The following is a 25,145-nucleotide window of genomic DNA, read 5'->3' as shown; positions in this document are numbered from 1 at the left end:
TTTGGACAGGTCATCAGAAAAAATCAAGATATCATCCAGATATACCACTACATAACAATCCAGCATATCCCTGAAAATGTTGACAAAATGCTGGAAGGTGGCTGGGGCATTACAAAGGCCGAAGGGTATTACACAGTATTCATATAGACCGAACTTGGTTTTGAACACGGTCTTCCACTCGTCCCCCATTCGCACCCTGACCAGATTGTAAGCCCCTCTTAAATCCAACTTGGTAAAAATGGTGGAAGAGGTCAGCTTATCAAGTAGTTTGGATATCGAAGGCAGCGGATACTGTTTTTTCACAGTAATTTTGTTGAGAGCTCTATAGTCCACACAAGGACATAGATCCCCCTCTTTTATTGGTACAAAACAGATGGGGGACGCTGCAGGAGAACGAGATGGCCGGATATGCCCCAGCCGTAGGTCCTTGTCTACGTATTCCCGTAGATAGTCCTCCTCTTTTTGTGTCAGGGAGTACACTCTGCCGTGTGGAATCACTGCCCCAGGGACTAAATCAATTGAGCAATCATAACTTCAGTGCGGAGGAAGTTTTTCAGACAGTTTCTTGTCAAAGACGTCTTTATACCGCAGGTAGTTCCGGAGTAGATTCTTGCAACGTGGCATTGACCGAGGAAACGTTAGCCACCATAGCCAAACAAGGCGAGAGCTCCGGAATAACTGAAGAATCAAAACATTGTTTACGGCAAAACTCAGAGGAAAAATGCACTGTTTGTTGGGTCCAATCAATGACAGGGTTATGTATTTGTAACCAAGAAAGGCCAAGAATAATCTCGAACTGTGGAGCTGAGATGAGGTCAAACACAATATACTCTGATTGACCTTCCGAAGTTCACATCCAAAGAGGCCCAGTCTGTTCCGTTATTTGCCCTGACACCAGACGGGAACCATCGATGGCATGTACTTCCTCCAGGATTTCTTTGATCGTAGTCGGTTATCCATGGCAACCAGCCAATTTGACGTCCATGTAATTTCCACTGGCGCCAGAATCAATCATGATGGGGCTGGAAAATGACTCGGAACTAAGAGCCGAAAAGCACATATGAAGAAATATGTGAAAGGAGGAACAACTGACCCCTGAGCCTTGTATATGTTGGCTCGTCCTGCAGGCTCGGGTTAAGGACGAGTCTTGGCGTTTCCCGCCAACCTAGCCGGTCTTTTGGGACAGACGCGAATGTAGTGACCTGCCTGGCCACAATAGAAACAAAGGTTGTGAAGCACGCGTCTTTCCCGTTCCGTCTTGGATAAAGGTCCTCTGATAGCCCCTATTTGCATGGGTTCCGCTTCACCAGAAGCGCTAGTAGTACCAGCGTCTGATTTTCCTGAGGTGCGGAGATCTGGGATCCTGCGTTCTCCGCGTCTCTGCCACTGTCTGGCATCTACCTGCAAGGCTAGATCCACCAGTTCTGAAAATACAGATGGTACTGCTGGTACTACTGATAGGGCGTCTTTAAGCTCGTCTGAAAGACCCATGTAAAAGATGGTGGCTTTTTTTTGTTCTGGCCACGAGGTTTTGACCGCTAATTGATTAAAGCGAGCTAGATAGGTTACAAGGTCTGCTTTCCCCTGAGTGATAGCAACAAACTCAAGATCAGAGGCTTGCGCCTTATGCCTCATGTCAAACACTGCGTCCATAGATTGGACGAGGGTGTCAAAATTGTACAAAACCGGGTCGTCCGCCTCTAAAAGGAGGTTAGCCCAAGCGACTGCCGTCCCGCCCAAATGGGACAAAACAAAAGCACCTTTCGTTGTGGCATCTGGAAATGCCAGGGGTCGACAAAGGAAATGCAAACGGCACTGGTTTACAATAGTGAGATAGGTTTTAGGATCTCCCATAAAACGTTCTGGCGGGGCCAGAGGGAAAGGCCCAGGCAAGACCACTGGGATCGGAGCAGGAGAGACAGCCTGGGGTGCTGGGGGGTTCTGCAGCTGCTGCTTGCTCACCGAATTCCTCATCAGGAGGTAACAGTTGTATAAAGCTCTGTAACACGTCCATACTTTGGTTTAAGGTTGTATGGTCCGATGCCATATCTGCAAGCAAGACTGACAGGGCTTGCATGAGTGATTGTACTGGATCTGGCCCCAGATCCATTTCACAGATTGATAATGGTGGGCTCCTTAATCTGGCAAATCTAGACAGTTCCTATCACAACCCCCTCTTAGTCTGGAGCTAATTTGCAGCCAAACTTTCCTCACAAGAGCGCAGTCTGCAGGGGCACGATAAATCACCTGACAGACCAGGGGCTTGGGTGAAAAGGCAGGAGCAGCAGCAACAGAGCTAGAGGAAACAACAATAACAGCTGTTCTGTACTTCCATCAAAGGTTCCAACTGTGTCAGACACCGCCCCCCTTTTCCCACTCTTACCTGCTCCTTGAAGAACAAGACCCGAAACCTACTTGGCCACACAGGATGAAACAGAGTGAAAACAAGGTGAGGAAATGTCAGAAATAGTCTTGCAGTCCCAATAGAACAGGCTGACAACAGTTCTTGTCGTTCTGCACAGCGTCCTGATATTAGTGGGAGGAGTGACCCAAGAAGAAAACAGGAGAGCGTCCACAACAGTCACCTTTATATTCCGATGAACAATCCTCGCAAAGCAGCAGAGCGTCCAGTGTGTATGTAAGTGAGTCCGTGTATGGAGGTGTGGAGGAGGGGCAAAAAAGAAGCAATGATAGGAGAGGAAGGAAATTAATCTGGAAAGGGAGGAATAAAGGTAAGCAAAGGGGTCCGGGCTGTAATCAGGAGGTACTTGACCAAGTATTCAGAGGCGATTACGCTGAGGTGCAGAATTCCGGAATAGCAACGGGACCAAACAATCAGCAGAAGGAATCCAGGTAACGTATGCCGCGTCGGGGTAGCAGGAGGTAATCCAAGGGGACCGGGTACCAGAAATCAGGGGCAATCCAAGAGACTTATCCGTAGAAACAGGCCAAGGAGTCAAGGACAGGATTTTACAACAAAGAGATGACAGGAAATTAATGCTACGAAACTGGCCGTAAAACTCAGTTAAGGAGCACCCACTCCATGCGCGTGGATAGAATAAATAGACTTCTTGCGTACAGACACGGGACAACAGCCCTTGCACGTCACATGACCGCAGTGTCTGGCTCGAGCACTAACGCGGCATGCGGGATGTTGCAGTCCGCACAGAACCATTGCGCTTTTGCCGTTGGCCCAAACACCAAGGGATTTTCCAGGTGATTGGAGGAACACCCGCATGCTTTCGTGGTCTTATATGGGGTCGAGTCACAACACCGTCCTCTACTTGGTCTCTCCGTCCACCTACATGCATCCTGACTTCACCCAAACACCCATCACTATTTCTTTGGCCAGTCTTTTTTACTTCCCATGTCCTCATTATAGACTTTCCCCTCCCCTCCATTGGTCCTCGACTCACCTGACCGAAGGGACCAATCTGTCTGTATTTTTCCCAGGTTAGGTTTTTGTGTTGTAAGCCTTGATGAACCCATTTTAAACCCTTCCCCTCTTCTCTTTACAGATTTTAAGTTGGTTAAACTAGTGATAGGTTCAGGTAGAGTAAGGTTTGGAATGAGGACATTTTTACTTTGGGACTTCTGACGACAGACAAGCACCCTCAGTTTCTTTAGATAGGTAGGGTGTTCCCTTTAGCAAAAGGGAAAGTTAAGCCCTTTCATATAATTCAATTAAATAGAATTCATAATGTCCTTAATGAGTCTGACTCCTTATTCTGACCCGCTTCAAACACCAAATCAAGGCAGCGTCTGCTATGCTTTGTCTTTGGGCAGCTGCACTTTTTACTTCCTCAACTTTACTCTGGTGTGGCAATATTAGGCAGTTGCCCATTCGGAACCCAAGGGTTTCTACAGATGTCTGGACCAATTGAAATTTTGCTTGGTTTTGCTATAACCTTTGCTTTTCTCAGGCACACACGGAGAATATAGAGGTATCCAGGTCTTGCTATGTATGACAATACCATCCAGATAGGCCCCAGTAAAACCTCTGCTGGGTTCTAAGACTCGGTTGATTAACCTTTCAAAAGTAGCCAGTGCTCCATGCAGATGATGATAATACTGTAAATTCGAAAAAGTCCTTCTGAGGGCGAAAAAGGCTTGGCTTTGGATCTAGGCCTGGGCTCAGCAACCTTTGGCTCTTCAGATGTTTTTGACTACGACACCTATTATTCCACACCGTTGACTATGTTGACTGGGGCTGATGGGATTTGTGATCCAAAATATCTGCCACATGTGGCAGACCTCTGTTCTATTGGAACCTGCCAGCAATGATTGGTTAGGTCCAGATTGACGGTAAATATGGCATCCCCTTGCATTTCTACCAATTGTGAGTGTGCAGGAGTAAGGTTCAGACACAAGTGTGCCATTGATTTGGTTATAAATGTTTATACATAAAGGTAAAGGAGTTGGAAAAAGGCCTTTTCTGTCCCTAAAACTAAGAAGGGTTTCCCTGCCTCAAAGAAAACTAAGGAAAACTGTCAATGTCCAAATTAAAATAGTTGTCATTTTCATGTCCCAAAACCCTACTTCACACGTTAAAACTATTAACTAATGACTAACGTGTAAGGTCTCCACCACTCCAAAGTAAACGAATGGTGCCCGTTCCTGCCACTTCATAGTTCTCAAAATCTCAAGTGTTAAAAGGAAAACAAATGTTCTGTTTCTTAACAAACTATATTTCGGGGTTGGACTCCTTTCCCGTGACCTCTAACTGGTTCCGATTAGGAGCTTAACTTCTCCTTTTCAGTAATGTACAGTCTTTTCTACTCTCAGGTTTTCAGACCCTCTTATTCTCAGGCCTTCATATGGGTGCGAGTCACAGAGTCGCAAAACTATATCACAATACGTTGATTTATTCTCTTGAAAAACCATATACTTGCTTCTGGACAGTCTGTTTCTCGTATGGTCCCATACCTCTTCGGTCCTCATGTGGGTGCGGGTCCCACATTAGCAAGGCTGCAACACCATGTCTTGGTTTACTTTCCTGCAAATTGACAAGGGTGGTCCTGGGAGTCCCTCTGCCAGACATTAGTCCTGGTTACGAGGGACTTACCCAGAGTCTTTAGCTCACTATCTTTCACAGAGAAGAAATATCCCAAACATATTGGTCTTTGTCCTGCCCTGGGGCAGTCCAGCACAGAAATGCTGGGCAATTCTTCTCTGAACAAGAGTACCAACAGCATCCCCAGACACGTGTTTCGGTCTGGTTGGACCTCATCAGTAGGGAGGAGCTGTGTCTCTCTAAGAATAGTGAACAAGGGGTCCACGTCTGGATTCCCCTAGTAACTTGGGGTGAGACCCAAAGTTACTTAATTATGCAAATTGACAAGGGGGTCCTGGGAGTCCCTCTGCCAGACATTAGTCCTGGTTACGAGGGACTTACCCAGAGTCTTTAGCTCACTATCTTTCACAGAGAAGAAATATCCCAAACATATCAGTCTTTGTCCAGCCCTGGGGCAGTCCAGCACAGAAATGCTGGGCAATTCTTCTCTGAACAAGAGTACCAACAGCATCCCCAGACACGTGTTTCGGTCTGGTTGGACCTCATCAGTAGGGAGGAGCTGTGTCTCTCTAAGAATAGTGAACAAGGGGTCCACGTCTGGATTCCCCTAGTAACTTAGGGTGAGACCCAAAGTTACTTAATTATGCAAATTGACAAATTGAAGGTTGCCCAGAGCAATTGCCAGTGGTTTAGCTTAATTCGAAACCTTCCACCCATCACTTTTGTGGTCAGTTGGTTTACTTTCCTGCCAAGTATGTATGTCTCTTTCAAAGGTTTCAACACTCTTTATGGTCCCAGACCCTAATGTGTTTTTCATAATCGTCCTTTTACATGGGCCCAGGTCCCAGACTCACAATATGGACACATCACAACCTGGTTTACTATCCTGCCAAGTATGTGTGCCCTTTTCCAAGGTCTTAATACTCTTCAGGGTCCCAGACCCTCTTGTGGTTTTTATAATTGGTCTCTTGTATGGGTGCAGGTCTCAGACTTGCAATACTTGTTCACCATGGCTTTTTTTACTCTCCTGCCAACCTCGTTGTTCGCTTTCACTACCTTCAGTTACTTTGAAGGTTGCAAACCCTGTCGTTTTCTGTTTCTCTGCTCCTGACCCTCCCCAGGCTTCCCTGGAACTCAAGCCCTTCTCGGTATGCCTGCATACCTTTTTCTTTTGGTTCGCATCTCCCACGGAACGGTGCCCTTATGAGAGGCTCCGGCACCATGGAGAATTGGCCTTGATGGTCGTCGCTTTGGTTTGGGGGACGCCCAGGGGTTGATTCAGGTACTTGCTTGCACCGTCCCTTCTTCCTGTACTACTAGCGGCGTACGCCCGTCTTCCGTGCGTGGCGTCTCCCTCCTTCTCTACCGTGCGTGCTGGTGTGGTTCTTGCGGCTGCTAGTCAGCTGCCAGCTGCTCTCGCCTCTCCTCCTTGGAGGGTAGCTCTCTCTTGATGTCCCAGGGGACAGGGATTTGAACTCCTGCACTTCCTTGTTGGGCTTTTCTGGACCAATCAAATATTGCAGAAGAGTAGACCATTCTCTGGAGTGATCTGCATCCTTCTGGGCATCTTCTTGGCAGTACTTCTGTAATCTTTCTATGGAAAACCAATAGTGTTCCCGGGTATTCTAGTCAGATCAGAGGTATTAAGTTGACTGTACAACAAAGGATGATGGCCCTATTTGAAGATAGGATAGAAGGGTTGGTCTTTGGTAAAGAGGGGGTTTGAGATAGAGCAGGATTATACTGTGTTCTCTGGGAAGGGTCGTCTCTAATCCCATAAGGGGTTTCCTCTCCCATGTGATCTTTTCCCTGTGTACCGCCCCCGGGGGGACTATTGTACTGTGGATGCACCACCCTGGCCCCATGAGAAAGGTTTCTCCCAGGGAAGAAGGGACGACATCCACAGATTCCTCACACAATTCATCAATATGCAGCATGGGAAAGGTGACCAATTGAGATATCTCATTTTACCTTCTGAAGTCCATACAGAAATCCTAGGTGTGGCCCGGTTTGGACACAAGTTCTATGGTGGAGGACCAGTTGCTGTAATATCTCTCGAAGAAACCAAGATCAACCCTTTCTTCAAATCATTCCAAACTATTTTCTTTGTGGTCTCTATAGGGCTTCTGGTAAAATTACCCTCCGGGGTGGGATTTGGATCGTATGAAAGATAGTGGCTTTGGGGAGAACACATTGAGGAATTCTTCCAGGAGCTTCAACAAGTCTTTGTGGTTTGGTGCCAGTAAGTCTATTGGGAGGGCCACTGCATTTATGGCGATTGGTAAAGGTGTTTCCCTAGTGTTGTTTTCATACAGGGCCAGTAATGGAGGGTTACTATTTTCCCGTCGGGTTTCCAACTGATCAAGCTTAAATGGTTTTCTCTGGCCTGCATGCTGAACCTTCTAGATCAGATGGGATACAACCTCAAAAATGGTGTATGGACCATGCAACCTGGCCAAAAGAATGTTTTGAGCGGTTGGTAGCAGGACCGTCACCTACTTGGAAGGTACGCAGTCTTTCCTTGTGTGTGGGTTTTTTCTTGCCTGCCAGGCCACTGGTTTTTCTGTTGGATGCATCTTCCAGCGCTTCTCGCATAATGCCAGTACATCTCTGGGATTTTGCCTGTATACCAGTTCGAAGAAAGGGAAACCAGTCAAGACCTGTGGGGTCTGTCGTATGACAAAAACGGCCAAGGGGGATCAAGTCATCCTAAGGTCTTCCTTCCTCATCCACCATTTGTCCTAGGATCCTCTTTAGTGTTTGGTTAAACACTTCTACAAATCTATTTCTTTGGGGTGCTTCACTGAGGTTCGCAGGGTTTTGATATTCATAAACTTAATTTCTTACATTAACCTGAACATGAATCTGCTAGCCTGGTTGGTTAGCATCTCGATAGGAAATCCCACTGATATTTTAGAATGGCTTTTGTGTTGTTGCTTCTTAATGGAAAGGCTTCCGTATACCTGGCTGCCTAGCCCATGATAACTAGTATGTGCTTGTTTCTTGCCCTGGAGGTTTGCATATCCAACAGTGCCCATAGCAATATGATTAAGAGGTATCCCGATGATGAGTAGCAGCTGTAACAGGGCATTTGGTACATCATCAGACAATGTGCCTCATTACAACCCTGGCATTGGACCATGGTGCTATTAGCACCATGGTCCATGCCGGATTCCGCCATGGTGGATGGCGGATTTACCGCCCCATTCCAAGGTTGGCGGGGCGGTAAATCCCCATTCACCATGGCCCCTTCCCCATTCCCATTTTTGGCCCATAGGGCTCAATAGGAATGGGGAAGGCGCTAATTACGGCACCGTAAATTATGGTGCTGTAATTAGCACCAAGGTCCCTTAGCAGGTTGGACTTTAACGCCTGCAAAAAGCCGTTAACGCCAGGGTTGTAATGAGGCCCAATAACTTTTGGCAAAAGGGACAGGTTGTGTAGAACTTCTTGCTGTGAGTGTGGACTCCTTGCCAGAAGAGCGTCTGAGCAAACTTTTTTTAGTCTTCTCGAGTCCCAAATGCCCTGCAGTGAGGTTGGAATTCGTGAACTCAGTTACAGCTTTTTGGAAAGGCTTTTGGAACCAGCAGTTGATAATAATTGGTCTTCTAACCCTTTGGATTGACGCCAACCCTAAATGGGAGTCCCCCTCTTTCCATGAAGTGTGCATATTTTAGGGATCAGTTATTTTCTTCAGAAACTAGCTGTTTCGGTGCCTGTTGTAGCAAGGGTCTGTTCATTGCGCTTCTGCAAATTTCACCAATGCAGGTCCTGGAGTTCAGTGAAACCTAGTTCTGTTTGGGTTTGTTTGTCAGCTCTCCCAACCTGGTCTTGGCCCTCTGTGTTTCCTGTATCTGCTACTTCCTCTATCACAAGGACTAAGATTTTCATACACACCAGTTGGATGATGGGCTGGCCAGGTTTGATGACCTGGGCATGGCTCCCAAGATTGAAAAGGATCATTTTTACCTCTCCTCGATTACTCTTGATTGAGGACTCCTGCTCCATATTTAGTAAGTGTTTGTAGGCCAGCCTCAACTTTGGAGCGATCCATCCATAGGTTCCGGCGTTTTTTTGGTAATGCAAACTACCCATGGCATCTTTCTTGGTGGTGGTCGACCTCTGGGTCGGAAGAATCCCACAATCGCAATACGTATCATAAAACGCCTCACAAACTCTGAGACTCCAAGGTCTGATTCAAGTTTTTTTTTTGTTAGAAACAATACAAGGCATTCAGATGAAAGGTATTGAGCTTGGGCTGAGGTCCTCTAGTGTGCGTCCCTCTCTCATCCTCCAGTGGGATCTCACCTGTCTAACCCAGCCGTCCCTTAGTCCTAGTGTGGCGACTAGAAATAAGAAGCTCTGATCTAAAGGTTTGGCTAAGGTTGGGGCAGAAAGGCTGTAGCCTTCTCTAGCTGACAACCTACTGGCCTCTTCTATGCTATTCCCTCTCCTAATGATCCTCTGGTCAGATGCTAGAAGATTATCCATGTTGTACCTCTGCAGACACACAGCTCCTTACTCGCTTCCACCTGCTCTCTCTACTTCCCTTGGGGTTCCTACTCTCCACTCTATTCTACTATTACCCCTTGGCCTCTACTGCTCTTTTTCTATTCTCCACCTTCTCATCTGTCCCTCCAGTGTTCAAATACTCTCCTCTCTCCTTTTTTATTTCCCTATACTCTCTTCTGAACCGCGCCTCTCCCTTTACAACTCACCTTACCCCCCCTCTCTCTCTCTCCACCCCCTCACTGTACACTGTGAGCTATCTGAGGGCATTCTCACTCCTAGTCCTCATGGGTCCTCTGCACAGGTGGTCAGGGAAAGGCCATCACTTTTGGATCCCGACCCTGGGAGTGGACAAGCGATGGAGGATCACCTGGGTGGAGGGTCTGTGAGGACTGGGAGTGGGATGCCTTTAGGAGAGACATGGCATCCTCCTTTTCCTACTTCTGATCAACCCAACCCTTCCCCCACCTTTATGGGGTATTTTGACTCAACTCCCCTGACTTCCTTATGTATTATGTTAAAAGTACTGGGACGAAGAAGCGGCAACGAGGAGCAATGAGGACTAGGTGCTTTTACCTCTGTAACTGGGACAAGGAAGAGGTAGTAGAGGTCAGGCATGTCCCCTTAATGATGGTCAGGCAGGGCTAATTGTACAACAGCGCCTGCATCCTGCTATAGGGCTTCAGGTGTATAAAAGGCCCAATCTAGTTGCAAGGTGAACCAGGAGAAACCGTGGCATTGAGGGAGCAGCACCGAAGATGCCAGAGAAAGCAGCGGGGGAAGCTGTGTGCATGCAGCACGTTAAGGGTTCATGGGAGTACACCCCGAATGCTGGGGCTCCGTGGGACCAAGCGAACATTCAAAGGGGAGTTGTGCGTTGAGGCTGCCCCTTATCTTGATGGTCGCTTTTCTCGTGCTTCTGGAATCAGAAGGTGACCTAGGATTGCCTGAGGCCAGAAGGAGTCATGAAGCTGAGGACCAAAGGCTGAGAAGTCTGCGCTGCGGAAAGCAAAAATAAGCAACCAGTGAGTTTCTATGATAAAAGAAACCTGGTGTGCAAGTGTTTGAAGTTCCACGGAGGATTACTAGGTTGTCGTGTGCAGGAGAAGGCACGTTTTTAAAAGTCTGAGTGCTGGGGACGTTACAAAGGCAATTTACAGAGACTTATAACAAAGAGATTAAATAAATGAAACCTTTGCCAATTACTACGAACATCTCTAAGTGTTGGGCACGTTATTCTAAGCATTATATAGTGAAACTTAATACCAAGGAGAACTGAATTAAAATGTTTAAAATCTCTCGAATTCAGAACTAAATGAAAACCAGACCAAATACCTTTTTGTGAATGCAACTTCCAAGTGAACTTTAGAAGTGCAATTTCTATTTGAACTTAAAAGTGAACTTTAAACAGATGTTTTAACAAATGCCAGGGAATTTAATACAAGTGAACCAATTATACTTTAGGCTCCAGAGTGAATGAAACTTTGGAGATGAACTCTAACAAATGTTTGAACTAAAACTTTCAGCCAATTATATTTTTGTACCAAGACCAAACACATCCAGCGTGCAAAACTATGGCATGGACCTTTAAGAAAGCGAGAAAATATCCTTATATACAATGAAGCATATTTTAGGGAAGGGAACCCTGAGGTTTAATTTGCTTTTGTGGTCGGAACTGGGTTTTTGAACTTGGGGGAATGGAAACCAGAGTATTGGTTAACTTTATATCTGAACTTAAGGCAATCCTGAGATTGGGGAGATTTGGGGAAGGGAGCTGAAAGAAACCTGTAAGCAGGACACAGTAAAGAGAAAACCCCTCACACTTTGCGCTTTGAAAATACAATTCTACAATGTGTTTGACACAATTCTTTTATTAAAGTTAAAGTTTAGAGTCTTGAGTGTGCTATTTAGTCCAATTTATTTTCTTGTGCAAAAGCCCACACACGTGTTTCGACAGGATGTCTTTTTCAAGGCTAATAGATTCTTGATACGTTATCAGTATTGACACTTGAAGCGTCCTGTAAGGAATCAATTCTAAAAACTACCATCTACATTATTCTCAGGTCCCTCTCGTGGAAATGTTCAATATGAAAAAAGGTGTTCTCTGAGGAATCACCTCCAAATGCTACCAACTACGTTAGTATGTCAGGTCCATCTCATGGGAATGTAGTATAAGGAAAAAGGTGTCATGTAAGGAATCACCTTCACAGCGTTCTGTGTCAGGACAGAGCTCCGAACTGTGGAGTGAACACTGTTTTGTTGGTTGCCGACATCCCTACTTATTGTATAGATTCGTTTTGAGGGCAAGCATATGTTTTGGACAAAGATAGATTCCTAAGTAGATCTTTAGGAGTTTGACTTTACTTAGTTTTGGTTTGGTTGGGAAATCCCACCAAAGGATAGGGCAAGATAGGCGTTTTTCCATCCTGACTTAAGTATATATCTTTTATTGTTCATTCAGAATCTGTTGTCTGTGTCTTACTCCACACTCTACACATAGTCCCTCTCACTCACCCTACCAAACACATATTCACAGCTTTACTCTCATTATCTGGTATCAGTCTCTCACTATCACCATCTCTCCATTAACAATCTCCACAAATTCTACTCAATGCTCCACTCCACTTTCCGTCCTTCACCTTGTCTGTTGGTACCCACCACTCCTCCTGACCCTACCTCATACCCTTCACTCTGTATTTCTTTGGCTAGTCATTTATAATTGTCATGTCCAGGTTCTAGCCTACACCCTATGCTCCATTGGTCCAGTGACTCTAGATGGCAAACTATGTCTTAGGTTTTTCCGGGGTTGGTTCTTCTTGTTGTAAGCCTTAAGAAAGCACTTTTGGCACCACCCCATTTTCCCTGCATGACATTCAATTTTGATTTGGGCACTGAGCTGGCGTTTGTTCTGCCATAGTGCTTCGGGGCTACATGTAGCTTCTTGAGTACTGGATCTTCACAGGTGTTGCTGGGGCTGCCGGTTTCTTTATCCAGCTTGTTGCGGTCTCTGGTGGCTGCGGGGGTTACTGTTATGGGTAGTTCTAAAATAAAATGATATACGAGCCAGCATAGATTTGGTAAGGTATGGAGTGATGAACAGTGGCACCATATTCATTCGATATAGCACATAACAGGGCCAAAGTCTGGGACCCTCCCAAATCCCTCACCCCACCTCTGGGGCAGGACTGGCAAAAACACTGGTAGGCCTTCTGGCCCACCCTCGGAGGAGTTCCTGTTCCCTCCCCACCCCCTGATGGAGTTCAAGCCCCTGACCCTGTTAAAACTGGCATGGTTAGAGCATTTTGTGTCGCTGATGAATCAATAGCTTAAAAAGGGCTTTTTGTTGAAGAATAGCACACTAGGTTTGGATTCTTTTCTGTTTGGTCTGGTTTTGTAGGGTGTGGGGTGGGAGGTGGTTGAACTGCAGATGATTGAAACTTTGCCTCTTAGGATGCTTTAAACAATTCACTGTTGTACACAATCCTAATCCCTTTCTTAATGTGCTCTTATAAATCTCTCCTGTTCCTGAAGAAACCAGACTGTTTTATGCGGAAGAGGTCTTGGCTCAAGACAGTGCCTTAACCATTCTGTCTTCACCTTGCTGTATTATTGGTTGTGGATTGGAGAAGTGGCTAGAACCATACATCAAGATTCTTTTCTCAATAAAATCAAGATTACATTCTGGCAAAATATCACCTGACTGCAGTGCTTATATTTGTGCAATAGGGGAGTAGTACCTTATGTGAGGGTCAGTTTCCCTTCTGTTTCTGTGAAAGGTACTGTAGTGAAAAGCTGTTCCAATTATTAGGAGCTGTTGTAGTCTGCTTTGTCCCCTCGAGGCATAGTTACCAGATTCCAAGGATTTAGGGTTAAGGAGGATTCATTTTAATGGGCAGGACACTTACCGTTCATATGAATGATTGATTCCATAACAGCCTGGTCCCAAAGTGTTGCCTAAGAGCTTGAGAGAAAAAATTCAAACAAATGGTGGTATTGCTCTAGTTGAAAACATCTGGAAGGCCACAAAGTAAGTAGCCATCTACTGCCTAGTCATTCTGTATGATTTTAGTCCTTTTCCAACTCATTGGTATTTTCATTGTCTGAGTTCTTTATTTACACCACTTTGTCTATAGATTTGTGTTAGTGGCTGGGGAGTTAAAGCAATAACCCTGTGCTTGTTATATTGTCATGTTATGCTTCTGTCACTGCTAGAAAACTGAATGGGAGGAGGATTTAACTTACACATTTTCTTCTGTGTTGGTTCGATAATATTGACTACTTGCTTGAGTGGTGATGAAATCAGTGACTCTTTAAGGGCTCACTTTGGTTGGACATTAGCTGAATAAATGTCCTTTCTATTCCTCAGGGCTTCTGAGTGTTGTAATGGAGCCATTTTTTAAAGGAGAAGTCTTCGATACTTACCTTGTGCCAATCAGCATCAGCTATGAGCGGATATTGGAAGAATCGCTCTATGCACATGAGCTACTGGGTGTGCCAAAGCCAAAAGAAACAACATCTGTAGGTTAATTTATAGACTTCTCGCTTGCTGTATGTGCATGTATGTCTTTGTATCCTGTTGAGGCCTACCTTTGCTCTTCCTCCACCATCTAGGGGTTATTGAAAGCAAGGAAAATTCTCAACGAAAATTTTGGAAATATACACGTGTACTTTGGACAGCCTGTTTCACTGAGAACTTTGGCCACAGGAAGGATCAACCGTTTCCAATATAATTTGGTTCCAAGGTAGAAGATGCATGAATTCACATTATTTAATGCATGAGCACTGGTGTATTTTCAGAAAGAAAAGGGGAATTGATCTTGTTCCCTTCTCTTGGATTGGCACCGTTTTTGTTGCTTTCCATTCATTAATCATTTACTCTTAAGAAATGTAATTGTATTTCATACAAATATTAATCGAAGGGATGTTCTGTAATAATGGATTCTGCACTTAGTCCTGTTTGCTGTGCCTTTATCGCGTACTTACTTGCAAATCTGATTTGTATTTCTTGTCAAACATAATACACAATCCGAAGTTCAGGGCATTGTTGCTTCGATATTAGTACGTCATGTTGAGGGATCGCCCAAGATTGTTATTATCGAAACTATTGGCCACAACACTGTCAAACCTGTATTAATAAAAGGAAAATGGGTTTCAACAATGGAAAGTATGTGAAGGTGTTGTGACAAGGTCAGTCCATTGACATTAGGGGGTGGGAACACCTCTCAGCCTGGGACGCGAGGCCTAACCAGAAGAGGTCCAGTGCCAGCCCTTACTCAGAGGAGGGCTGTGGCAGTTGGGAGGGACCCAATTCAGAATTAATATAAAATACCTAACATTTATTTTATATCTCTTGATTTGTTTTAACAGGGATTTCACATTTTTTTTTTTTTTTAAACCTTTTAGATATGTCATAAGTGGTGTTACATCAGAAATTGCATCATTCCCGACTCGAGATCAATACTGACAGATTTATATTTTGCACCAATTGGTGTTCCCATCATGCGTACCCGTCTGATACATGTAACAAAGTTCATACCCTTTCCTCTGCACCTGTATGTTCACGATTCATCTTGGTCCTAAGAACTTCAAGTTACTTACACATTCAACCAAAACCAATGCATGCGCTTGCCCCTTCCACCCTCGCCTACACGGAGCCCCTTCCCGCTATGTTTGCCCCTTTCCGCAATCAATCCCCGTAGGAAGTTCACAAAGGTTTTTTTTTTAATATGTTTTATTAGTTTTTGATGCATGGTGAAATAAATTACATTGTGATGTACGTAAATGTTCTTTAGATACCCTTACCCTCCCAAAAGCTAACACTGCAGATAAGGCAAGGTCGTGATGGTGTGTCTGACCTTCATTTCTGACTCCTCACACTGGTATATTTTCATTAAAATGCTCAAAGATGGCTGGAGGTATAATACCTGTCGAAACAAAAGATAATTTTTTTGGGTGGAATCGGATTATCTGTGTCTTATGTTCCATCACTCCTGTTCTCATACCTCACACCTTTACTTTGGCCAGGCTTCTTGTCATGATCTCTGCTTCCAAAAGGTCAGGGTTTTCCCAACTCCCTTGGAAGCAGATCCATAACCCAGGTTCCGAGGGCCAACCAGTCCCAATTGGGACCTTTTGGACCCAGTCCTGGTGCCAGCGGCACCAGGCTCATAAATGTGCCCAGTCCCAGCGCTGGAAGCGCCGGGCTCATGATGCTTGGGTGGACTTACCTGCAGCAGACCATGCTGCTTACTTGCCTGCCAGCTGAGCCTCTGATCCTCTTCTGTTTGGAACTACTTTTCCTGTTGGGTGAGGCAGGAGCCACTCCCTAGATTCAGAAAACTGGAACTCTTCTGGAAAGCAGGAACTCTTTTCTTACCTAGGCGTGGCTGTGGAAGGAGACACCTAAGCACTACAGGAGGCTATTTAAACCACACCCGGTGGATGAATCTTGCTTTGCGTTATTCTGCATCCTCTGCAGCAGAACGCTCATCGTGTCTTCTGCATCGGATCCTGGGCCTAAGGAAAAAGGCTTACCATCCTGAATCCAGTCTTCAGCAACACCTATAAAGACAAGAAAGAACAGGTTAGCATTCCGGCATCTGAAAGACAAAGGCTTACCTACTCTTCGTGCGCTCCGGAGGTCTTCACACTGCATTCCGGCATCCGAAAGACAAAAGCTTACCGACTCTTCGCACGCTCCGGAGGCCTTCGGCGCTGCATCCTGCATCTGAAAGACAAAACAAGGTGCGTTTAAAGACATTGGGGGACTTTGATACTCACGTGCCATTACTCCTTTCCACATCAACCCCAGTGGGTTTTCCGGCACCCTGCAGCCGCTCCGAACTCGTACCTGCAAAATAAAAGACAGTTAGAGCGCATCGTGAAGCAGGCAACAAGCGCTTACTTACGTGCTTCCAAGCGCTTCTATTCATCATACGGACTCCATCTTCAACTCACTTCAGCCCGTCATCCGCCATCGCCGGAACCTGCAAAACAAGAGACATCATTGCTAAAGACTTTAAAGACAATAGAATTACTCGAAACTTACCGTTCGTGCAGTAAACGACGGACAGCAGTCCTCTGAAGTCAAGAGGCCTGCGCTACCGATCCAGTGAAGAAACTGGTTACAGCACCCTGCCCCGAGGCAGATGGAGAGCTTGGCATTCACTTACCTCAGGTGAGAGCGTTAACCTTTGGGGGTCTACAGGAGAGCAAAAAAGGGAAGAGATAGGGACACCCCAATAACCCCAGTTCATTAATCCCATATTTTCTGTCTGCAGACATCTTACTCTTGAAGTCAGGCATACAGTGCACAGAGGTCCAGCCCAAAGAGCCAACCGGGTGCTACACATCACCTTTGAAGATACGGTAGTCGCCCAGTCAAGACCGGCGCCTCTGCGAGAATCAGGTGAGCGTTCCACTTCTGCAATGTTGCCTGGGAGAGTACAACCCTCTGCTTCATGGTCTGGCAGCTGGCTTCCCCAACACCCATCCTCCTACCCTTATGTGTAAATTTACTTAAATTATCAAATGCTGGTCCGGTAGAGCGCTCACTGTGCAGAGCCTGCTGATGCAGGTTCGAATCCTGGCAGGGCCAAATTCAGCCTTTCATCCTTCCGAGGTCGATAAATGAGCACCACACACTGCGTAATAATAAGCAGCGCTCAGATACCTGAGGGATCATAGCGCTATTTAAATGCAAAATGATTATTATTATTGTTTGTATTTGTATTTTGTTTATTTATAGTGCGCACCCTGCCCAAAGGCATCAGGGCGCATGTTTATAATGCGGTTACAAGTTGCAATAATAGGTACATTACATTATACATATCTACATCGAGGATAGGACATTTGCAGGGAGAACAGAACAGCTGAGCGAATACAATATGTACAGTATGCAGGCAGTTTACTGCAAACAATTGCCTAGCTTACAGTGTGGTGGCCAGGGCCTCCTGTTCATAAAGCCACAGTTTTGTTTTATTTTTGAAGGATTGGAAGGCAGCAAAATTTCTGAGAGCATTCGGTAGAGAGTTCCACAGCTTGGCCGCAAGGACTGGGAAGCTTGAGCCTTTGGCTATCTGCATCTTGAAACTAGGAATAGTTAGGGTGTGGACCTGGGCCGAACGCAGTGGTCTAGTTGCAGTGTGTTGTGTAAAGCGTGAGGACAAGTAGGCCGGTGCTGCGTTATTCTAAGAATTGTGTGTTAGGGTGAGTGTTTTGTGGGAAATGCGGTGCGTAATGGGTAACCAATGCAAGTTGCGTCTGATGGAAGAGATGTGGGAGCGCCTGGGAACATTGAGAGCTGCCCTTGAGGCATTGTTCTGCGTGACCTGGAGTTTATCGATATTTCTTTGGCTCGTCCCTAGATATAGGGTGTTGCAATAATCGATTTTGGACATGATGAGGGGTCTAGCAAGGAATAAACAGTTGGCCGTTGTCAAGAAGGGACGGCACGCTGTGATCAGTTTACAGGTATATACAGACGCTGAGGTAACTGAGTTGGTTTGTCTGTTGAGAGAGAGAGAGTGGAGTCTAAGTAAATACCAAGTGTTTTGGTGACATTAGTGACTTTGATAATGTTGCCATCGATAATGAAAGATTTGTATTTGGGGTCTAGTTTAGCAAGTTTGGACTGCGATCCTAGGATGAGTAATTCGGTTATTTAATCATTGAGGCATAGCCCGTGATGAGCCATCCAGGCCTGGATGACGGTATAGACTGCATTTAGTGCTTTGACATTGATTACATAATTGCCAGTGATAGGGATGAGTATTTGGGTGTCATCAGCGTAATTGGTGTATGAGACAACCAGATAGTCCAATATATTAAGGAGCAGTTTAGTAAACACGTTATAGAGCGTGGGAGATACACAAGAGCCTTGCGGGACTCCACAAGGACAGATGCTGAGTCAGCTGCAGCTAAGGGGGAGAAGACCCTCATGGATCTGTTTGCGAGGAAAGAGCTAATCCAAGATATCGCTGTGTCAGAGAAGTGCGCAGCAATCTTGAGATGATGACAGGATTTGATGATCAACCAAATCAAAGGCAGCTGAGAGATCTAGGAGGAGCAAAAGTGCTTGTTTGCATTTGTCTTTCAGGTCCTCGATTTGGGTTTTCAGGTCAATCAGGGCAGTCTCCGTGCCGTGTCTGGGACGGAAACCGGATTGTCTGAGCCCTAATAAGTTGTTGGTATCAAGGTAGTGCTGGATTTGGAGATGGGCTGCTCGGTCCAGAATCTTAAGTAGGTACGGCACCGTGGTGATGGGCCTGTAGTTAGCAGGGTTACTAGGATCTAGGTTTGGTTTTTTGATAAGAGGTATGACCCAAGCATCCTTAAGGTTATCCGGAACCGAGCCCCATTTGAAGGAGGCATTGATGAAGGAGGTAATAAAAGGGGCAAGGTCATGTGAAGCTTCCTTTTATAACCGAAGCGGGGCAAGCATCTCCTTGGCAATTGGAAGCTTTGAGCTTCCGCATGATAATTTCAACTTCCTTAATGGAGAGGGGGGTGAAGCTAAAAGGTTTCACAGGGTGCTTAGGTGGGGGTTTTGTAAGATGAGGGGTAGCCTGTTGGGTCTGAAAGGTGGCTTTTTTTAGAATTGATTTTGGCTTGTAGCAAGGCAATTTTGGCTAATAGAGCCTTTTGGATGTTAGAGCACCGCTCAGAGTCAAGGGTGCAGGTGACAAGAGGGGAAACTGGAGACTCAAGTTCCTTGAGGATCTTAAAGAGTTTCTTGGTGTTTGATTGTGCTTGTATAATCCTATTGTTATACACTTCTTTTTTGGCTGTTAGGATAGCTTTTTTGTAGGTAAGGGAAGCTGTGGTGAGGATGTTTTTATTGGATAGCGAGGGTGAGCTTTTGTAGTGGACCTCAACTTTTCTTCTTTCTTTGCGCAGTTCACGAAGGTGAGGGGTGTACTGAGAATTAAGGTGGTTGCAAGGTTTTTGTTTGCACAGTTTAAGAGGGGCAATGGTGTTCAGAGCTTTTAACATAACACGGTTGTAGGTATCTACTAGGACAGTGGGGCCCGAGCATGTAGATGTGGCATCGTTCAATAAGGGGAGGATAAGTGGGAGTAATTTCTCAGCCGAGATATCCTTCTTGTGGCGAGTAAAGGTAGGCGGGGCAAGGTCAGGTTTGTCAATAGGTGGACTGGAATTAATGGTAAACTGTATTATGTGGTGGTCAGACCAAACACATGGAGAGATAGTGGTTATGTTGAGCGCACAGTTCATCTCAGCGACCCAGTCAAGGGTGCGCCCCTTGATGTGGGTGGGTTCTCTAACATGTTGGGTAAGGCCGAAGTCGGTCAGAGAGTGTCTAGGTATCCTAGGTTGACGTCGCCCATTAATGACTTGTGAGTTAGGCTTGGTGCTCGTGGCTAGTATAGAAGATATATCCTCCACAAAGGAGGATGTAGTTCCCGGTGGCCTATATATGAGATGCACTGATGCTGTGTGATTGGGTGAGATTGATATTTTGACAGATAGGAGTTCCGCTGATGGCAACTGCAGGCTGTTGACAGCTCTGAGATTTAGCGAACTCTTAAATATAAAGGCTAAGCCGCCCCCCTTGGTTTGATTAGTGTTCCTGTCGCACCTGATGATGGAATAGTTGTTGGGAATGGCCAAGGACAAGGCAGGGCCTGAGGCCGCGTGCAGCCACGTTTCAGTGATTGCAAGAAAGTCAAGGTTTCCCCGGGATATGAAATCAGTGATGTCTATTGCGTGAGCGGGGACAGAGCAAGCATTAATGAGTGCACCTTGGAGTTTAGTGTCACTGTTGGAGTTCTGTGCGGGGAGGGCCGTGCCAGTTTTGGGAGCCGGGGGCGCAGTGGTGCTAATCATATTGGGGTTAGTTATTTTGTCAGTAGGGGTGTTATTCCAGTGATAGGACCGGTGGTGACATCTTGACGCTAATCTGAGGTTTCTAACTGAGGTTGCACAAGGTTGACTAGGTAGATTAGGTTTGACGGTTTTATTGGCGATTGTGTCAGCCAGTGATGGGGAGGAGTGAGGTCTGGCAGCGAGGTACCGTGGAGATGTAGCAGGTACAATGTTGACTGAAGGGTGACGTTAGGTTGTTGGGATTGGTGGATTGGGTTCCAAGTATGTGGTACAGGCGTGAGCAGAGCCTAGAGTTCCTAATGAGCGTAGGGCATGGTTGGTTGGGGGTGGGTTTGGTGGTGAAGTGTTGTAGCCAGAGAGCCGGTGGGTTTAAATAGGGATTAGGATCCGACATGTTGAGCAGGGGTGGTGACACGTGAGGGTTATGCGCGTTGTAGTGACGGTCTGTGCGTAGTTGTGGGCAGTAATGGGGCTGAGCGGTGACCTAGGTAGGGCCAGTAAGGTGGGTAGTACATAGGTGGCGACGTGTAGGATGGGCAGGATAGTCAAATGTAAATACATTAGGATACCCATGTATGATGCACAGTGGTGAGAATGTGTACCAAGGGTACGAAGCATTTTAGTGACTAAAGGAGAGCTGTGCACTACCGTTGACCAACAAGGAACATGGGCACATGGATGAAAGGCAGTCCGTGGTGGTACAGTCAATGACTTGTGCGAAAAAGGGTAGTGCAATATGCCCAATTAGTTACTGCGGCACAGTATTTTAAATGCGCAGTCTGATTCCAGGAACCCAGTAAGCTAACAATCAGAAAGGCAATATACACAGGTGGCTATGTGCTATGCGAAGGCATGCTAAGGTGCTCAAAAAGCGGGGCAATGCCTAACAGATTGCTAACAGTGGCAGTGTGCAACGGATCTAAGGTGGCAATCAGTGGAGGTATAGCGAGTGGGCAATACAGGGTACACAAGTGGGTGCTGCAGCCCAGTAATCAGTTATGCACAGTCCAAATACAAGTACATATTAAGCTAGCAATCAATATGGAAATATACTCACGCTGCATTCTGTTATGACACCTTAAAGAGGTACAGACAAGGGGCAATATTTTCCAGATGACAGGTAGTGGCCGTGTGCAACATGCCTAGAGTGGCTGGCTGTGGGAGCATGTTGGATAGACAGAGCCAGGTGCACAAGACGGATACAGTTTATCATTAACAATTCTCAGGAATTCGAAGATATTGCACAATATGGGGAGCAGACAGTAAATAGGAACAATGCTTAGCGCGCATATGAGGTCAGAGTCATAAGGGATGCAAGGGGGCGAAAAGTCATATGCAGTGCAAGACACATGTGATTAGTACAACACAAAGGTTCTGGTACTGTTGCGAGCATGGGTATGGGTTGGACCTTGGTACAACAGGGAGCCAGGCTACCACTTACCCAGATGAGTGCTCTGCAGGTAGTCTTATGAGGGTAGAGCAGCATTCAGAGCCCCGAGTCCTGTCAGCTCAAGACAGGGCTGCCTTGTTGGGCAGCCTTAGTGGGTGTGCCGGCGTTCGCCTGCCGGTGTGGATGATTGGTGGAAAAGGATTCCGGGAGCCAATCAGGTCGAATGCAGCCTGTAGAAGGCTGTAGATTCCATGGCCGAATTTTGGGCAGCCATCATGGAGAGGCAATTGCTTCATGGAGGCCAATGGCGACAGGCAGCAAATGGCGATTTTTGGCAAGAAAATGCAGATTTTAAAGAAAACGCTGTCTTCCTGTGCTGACGAAGAATTATGGTGCGCAATGCAGATTTAAATCTGCTTTGGACAGAAAGTGTCCACCGAAGGTGCGACAACCAGTGCAACACAGAGTTGCATCCCTGGCTTCTCCCTGGCTTCTCCTAGGATCTCCTAGGGTGTCACTGCTCCTGCAGTGGTAAGAAGCCCAGTGCCTCCAGATCCGAATGCAGGGACTGGACTGGACTGTTAAATGGGCAGCCCCAGTAGCAGTGTCATCCCTCCACAAAAATAAAGCCTAGTTGGATAGCCCCTCACTCAGCCATCATTTGTTTACCCATTCTGTTTCTGGAGCTCCAAAATAACTTGCAGCAAGGTCTTTCCTGGCTTCAGCACTTGCCCCTCTCTTTCCCTTCCAAAAAAGCCCTGATCACGGTGCTCCTGGGACTGCTGCATACTCTGTACTCCTTTAAAAGAATAGTCTGATAAGGACCTGGCCTCAGCATTCCAGTCTGTCCGCTCTCACCCCACAACCACTGCCAAAAAAGACTAGGGTATCACGGCCTGGACACCCTAAAATGAATAAAATCAGCTCTGCCCAGTTGGACTCCGCACCACCACTTGCCCTCACTGCCCAAACTGTAAAATGTTCATGGTGTGGTGGCTCTTGGCAAGCTTCCCTTTCAGCCCAACATCCTTGTCCATAAGCTTTGGGTAGGTGGTTTCTGTTGGGGCCTGCTGGCCCATATCCCAAAATGCAGCAGACACAGCTGGTGGCAGTTGGCCCCTAACCTCACCACCTGTGCCACACCCTCATAATGCCCCCATATACTATCTTTACAAGACTTTTGGGTGAGGGGGGGTACGCTCAAGCTCACTAGCCCTTACATCTCCAAAACATCATGAAGAAAATAATGCAGTTGGTACCCAGTGTTGCCACCTACATCCCTGTTCAACACAATACTAGGCAGAGAGAAAAGAGATGTGGTTAACAACTAAGATGCCAGCTGTAGAATTTTGATGTGGGTGCGGATCCCACTTTCCATGCTTCCAGTTGTCTTCTGCTTGTCCAATCATTGTTTCCCTGTGTCTCAGTTTACCAGTTGGAAACAGTGTGATCACCTGTGTTGGGTGGCAACAGTAAATTGTGGGGTACACTTTCATGGTGCGCCGAATTGTATTTGTGTGAAGGGGCCAAGTGGGCATGTGTTCACAAGCAAAGTAATGCACATTTGTTTCCAGAATCTTAAGACAACCAAGATTTTTGTCTTGACCTGAGAGTAATTGGCTGTTAAGCTGAAAAGACGACATGTGTGACAACCCACTAGTACCCACCCCGAACCACCTCAACCATGGAAATAAGAGACAAGACAAAATGTTCATAACCACTGGTTTATTAATCAATTTAGCTTACAAGCGACTGTAAGGGATCAAGAGTAAGACTCGCAAACAGTAACAAGTTTCAGTATGAAATAGGACCTTTATTGTCAAAATAATAAGAGGAGTTGGGTAAAGCCTAACTGTACCTATGCCTATGAGGGGTTTCCCTGCCTCAACAAAACTAATGAACGCCTGTGTCCAGATGTTAAGTGTCCTCTGTCCAAAAAACATAAACTGACCCTTACAAGCTAAACTTAAAACAATGATTAGAAGGGGGTGTCTGTAAACTATGCATGTAGCTTCCTTTCAGAGTTCCGAACATAAAGTTATATGGTGCCAAAAACAAAAAGGAATTAAAGTTCCATGAGAGGAAGTGCTCCTCCCTTCTCCTATGTTTCTTCTGGTCTTTGACTGTCTGTCTGGTACTTCTGGGAAAAACGTCAAATAATATTCCACTGTTTCAAATGACTCTCCCATTGTGTCTTTCTTTATACAATATTTCACTTCACAGTTTCAACGGGGTCGCCTGCTCCCTCTAGTTTCTCCCCTTGCTATGCTTTAACAGTTTTAAGGTAAGGTACTGTTTCCCTTTGTTCCTTCTGTTTTTTACCATCCAATATATTAATATAGCACAAGGTTATTCCTGCGGGATAAGCCTTCTTTTGAGTCTCTTTTAAACACAGTTCTCTTGAATCTTCAGTTTATCTCACTCTGAATCTCAATTAACTTGACGGGTACTGTTCTTCCCTTTTCCTTTGACTGTTCCTCCTGTTACCCCTGGTGTACTCTCCTACCAGGGTATTGCGACTTTATTGTTGATCCATAAAAGGGTTATGGGTCTTCCCTTTTTGTACTCATTATCACTGTTCCATGGTTTCAGGTGTACTTCTCCTCTTACACCTGGTTTACTCTACTGCCAGGATATCACAATTCTGTTTCTTGAATGTGTTTCCCAGACTCGCACAGTGCCTGGTTTATATCCTTTCATGGGTGAGAGTCCCAGACTCTCTGTTTGCCTGTTTCACTATCCTGCCAGCGCTTTTTCGTTCTCTGCGCGCTCTTTCTTTCATCCAAGAAATAGGGCTTTTCCAGTATTGGGTCACCAACCCTTTCTCAGCAAATTTCTTAATGGTCTCTCTTTTCAAATATTGGGTCACTGACCCTTTCTTAACACTGCTCGTATCAGTTCCTCCAATTAATTTAATTGGGCTTTCTCACGCTGTTAATGATATGCGTCATCTCCCTCAAGCAATCCAGTAACTACTCACTCTGAGTTTACCTGGTAGCTCTGGTGTTCCTCGCGTTCCCCCCATTTTCTTCTCCTTTGGTTCGCTGACTGGGGCTGTGTCCCGTTAGCCATTTGGCTCCCACGCTATCTTCATTTGCTTCTGGCGGTTCCAGCTGCCTATAGCAATAAAGTGGTGAGCTTCTCTTGGCCCGGTCTCTCTGCATGTCATTCTCGTCAGCATCTGTGCTGCCTTCCAAAGTGTGCTTGCCTATGGTATTCCAACCAGCGTCTGCACAAGCTTTGTTCTGCTGCACTCTCTGCCTCACTCGTACACTGTTCAGCCATGTGTGTTTTAAACTTCCCGGCATTAGTTAACACTTTCCAAAGACCAGAGCTCAGCGTTTGCTTACAGCGTCTGGTCATCCTCATTGTTCCATCCCTCTT

At 45.9% G+C, this 25,145-nt stretch overlaps 1 protein-coding gene across 2 annotated transcripts in view; it reads left to right on the top strand.

Moving 5' to 3' along the window:
* GNPAT (glyceronephosphate O-acyltransferase) overlaps nucleotides 1–25,145 on the top strand; it is a 796,967-nt gene that overhangs the window by 395,674 nt on the left and 376,148 nt on the right. For both annotated transcript variants that reach the window (XM_069606907.1, XM_069606908.1), the window contains exons 7-8: nucleotides 13,890–14,041; nucleotides 14,135–14,265. In XM_069606907.1, coding sequence (XP_069463008.1) covers nucleotides 13,890–14,041; nucleotides 14,135–14,265 — 283 coding nt within the window. The remainder of the gene's footprint in view (nucleotides 1–13,889; nucleotides 14,042–14,134; nucleotides 14,266–25,145) is intronic.

The sequence above is a fragment of the Ambystoma mexicanum genome, chromosome 4p, assembly GCF_040938575.1.
Source record: "Ambystoma mexicanum isolate Mex_15411 chromosome 4p, UKY_AmexF1_1, whole genome shotgun sequence".
NCBI classification, from domain to species: domain Eukaryota; kingdom Metazoa; phylum Chordata; class Amphibia; order Caudata; family Ambystomatidae; genus Ambystoma; species Ambystoma mexicanum.
Note: the sequence above shows the minus strand (reverse complement) of the source record. Positions and strands in the feature narration are given on the sequence as shown.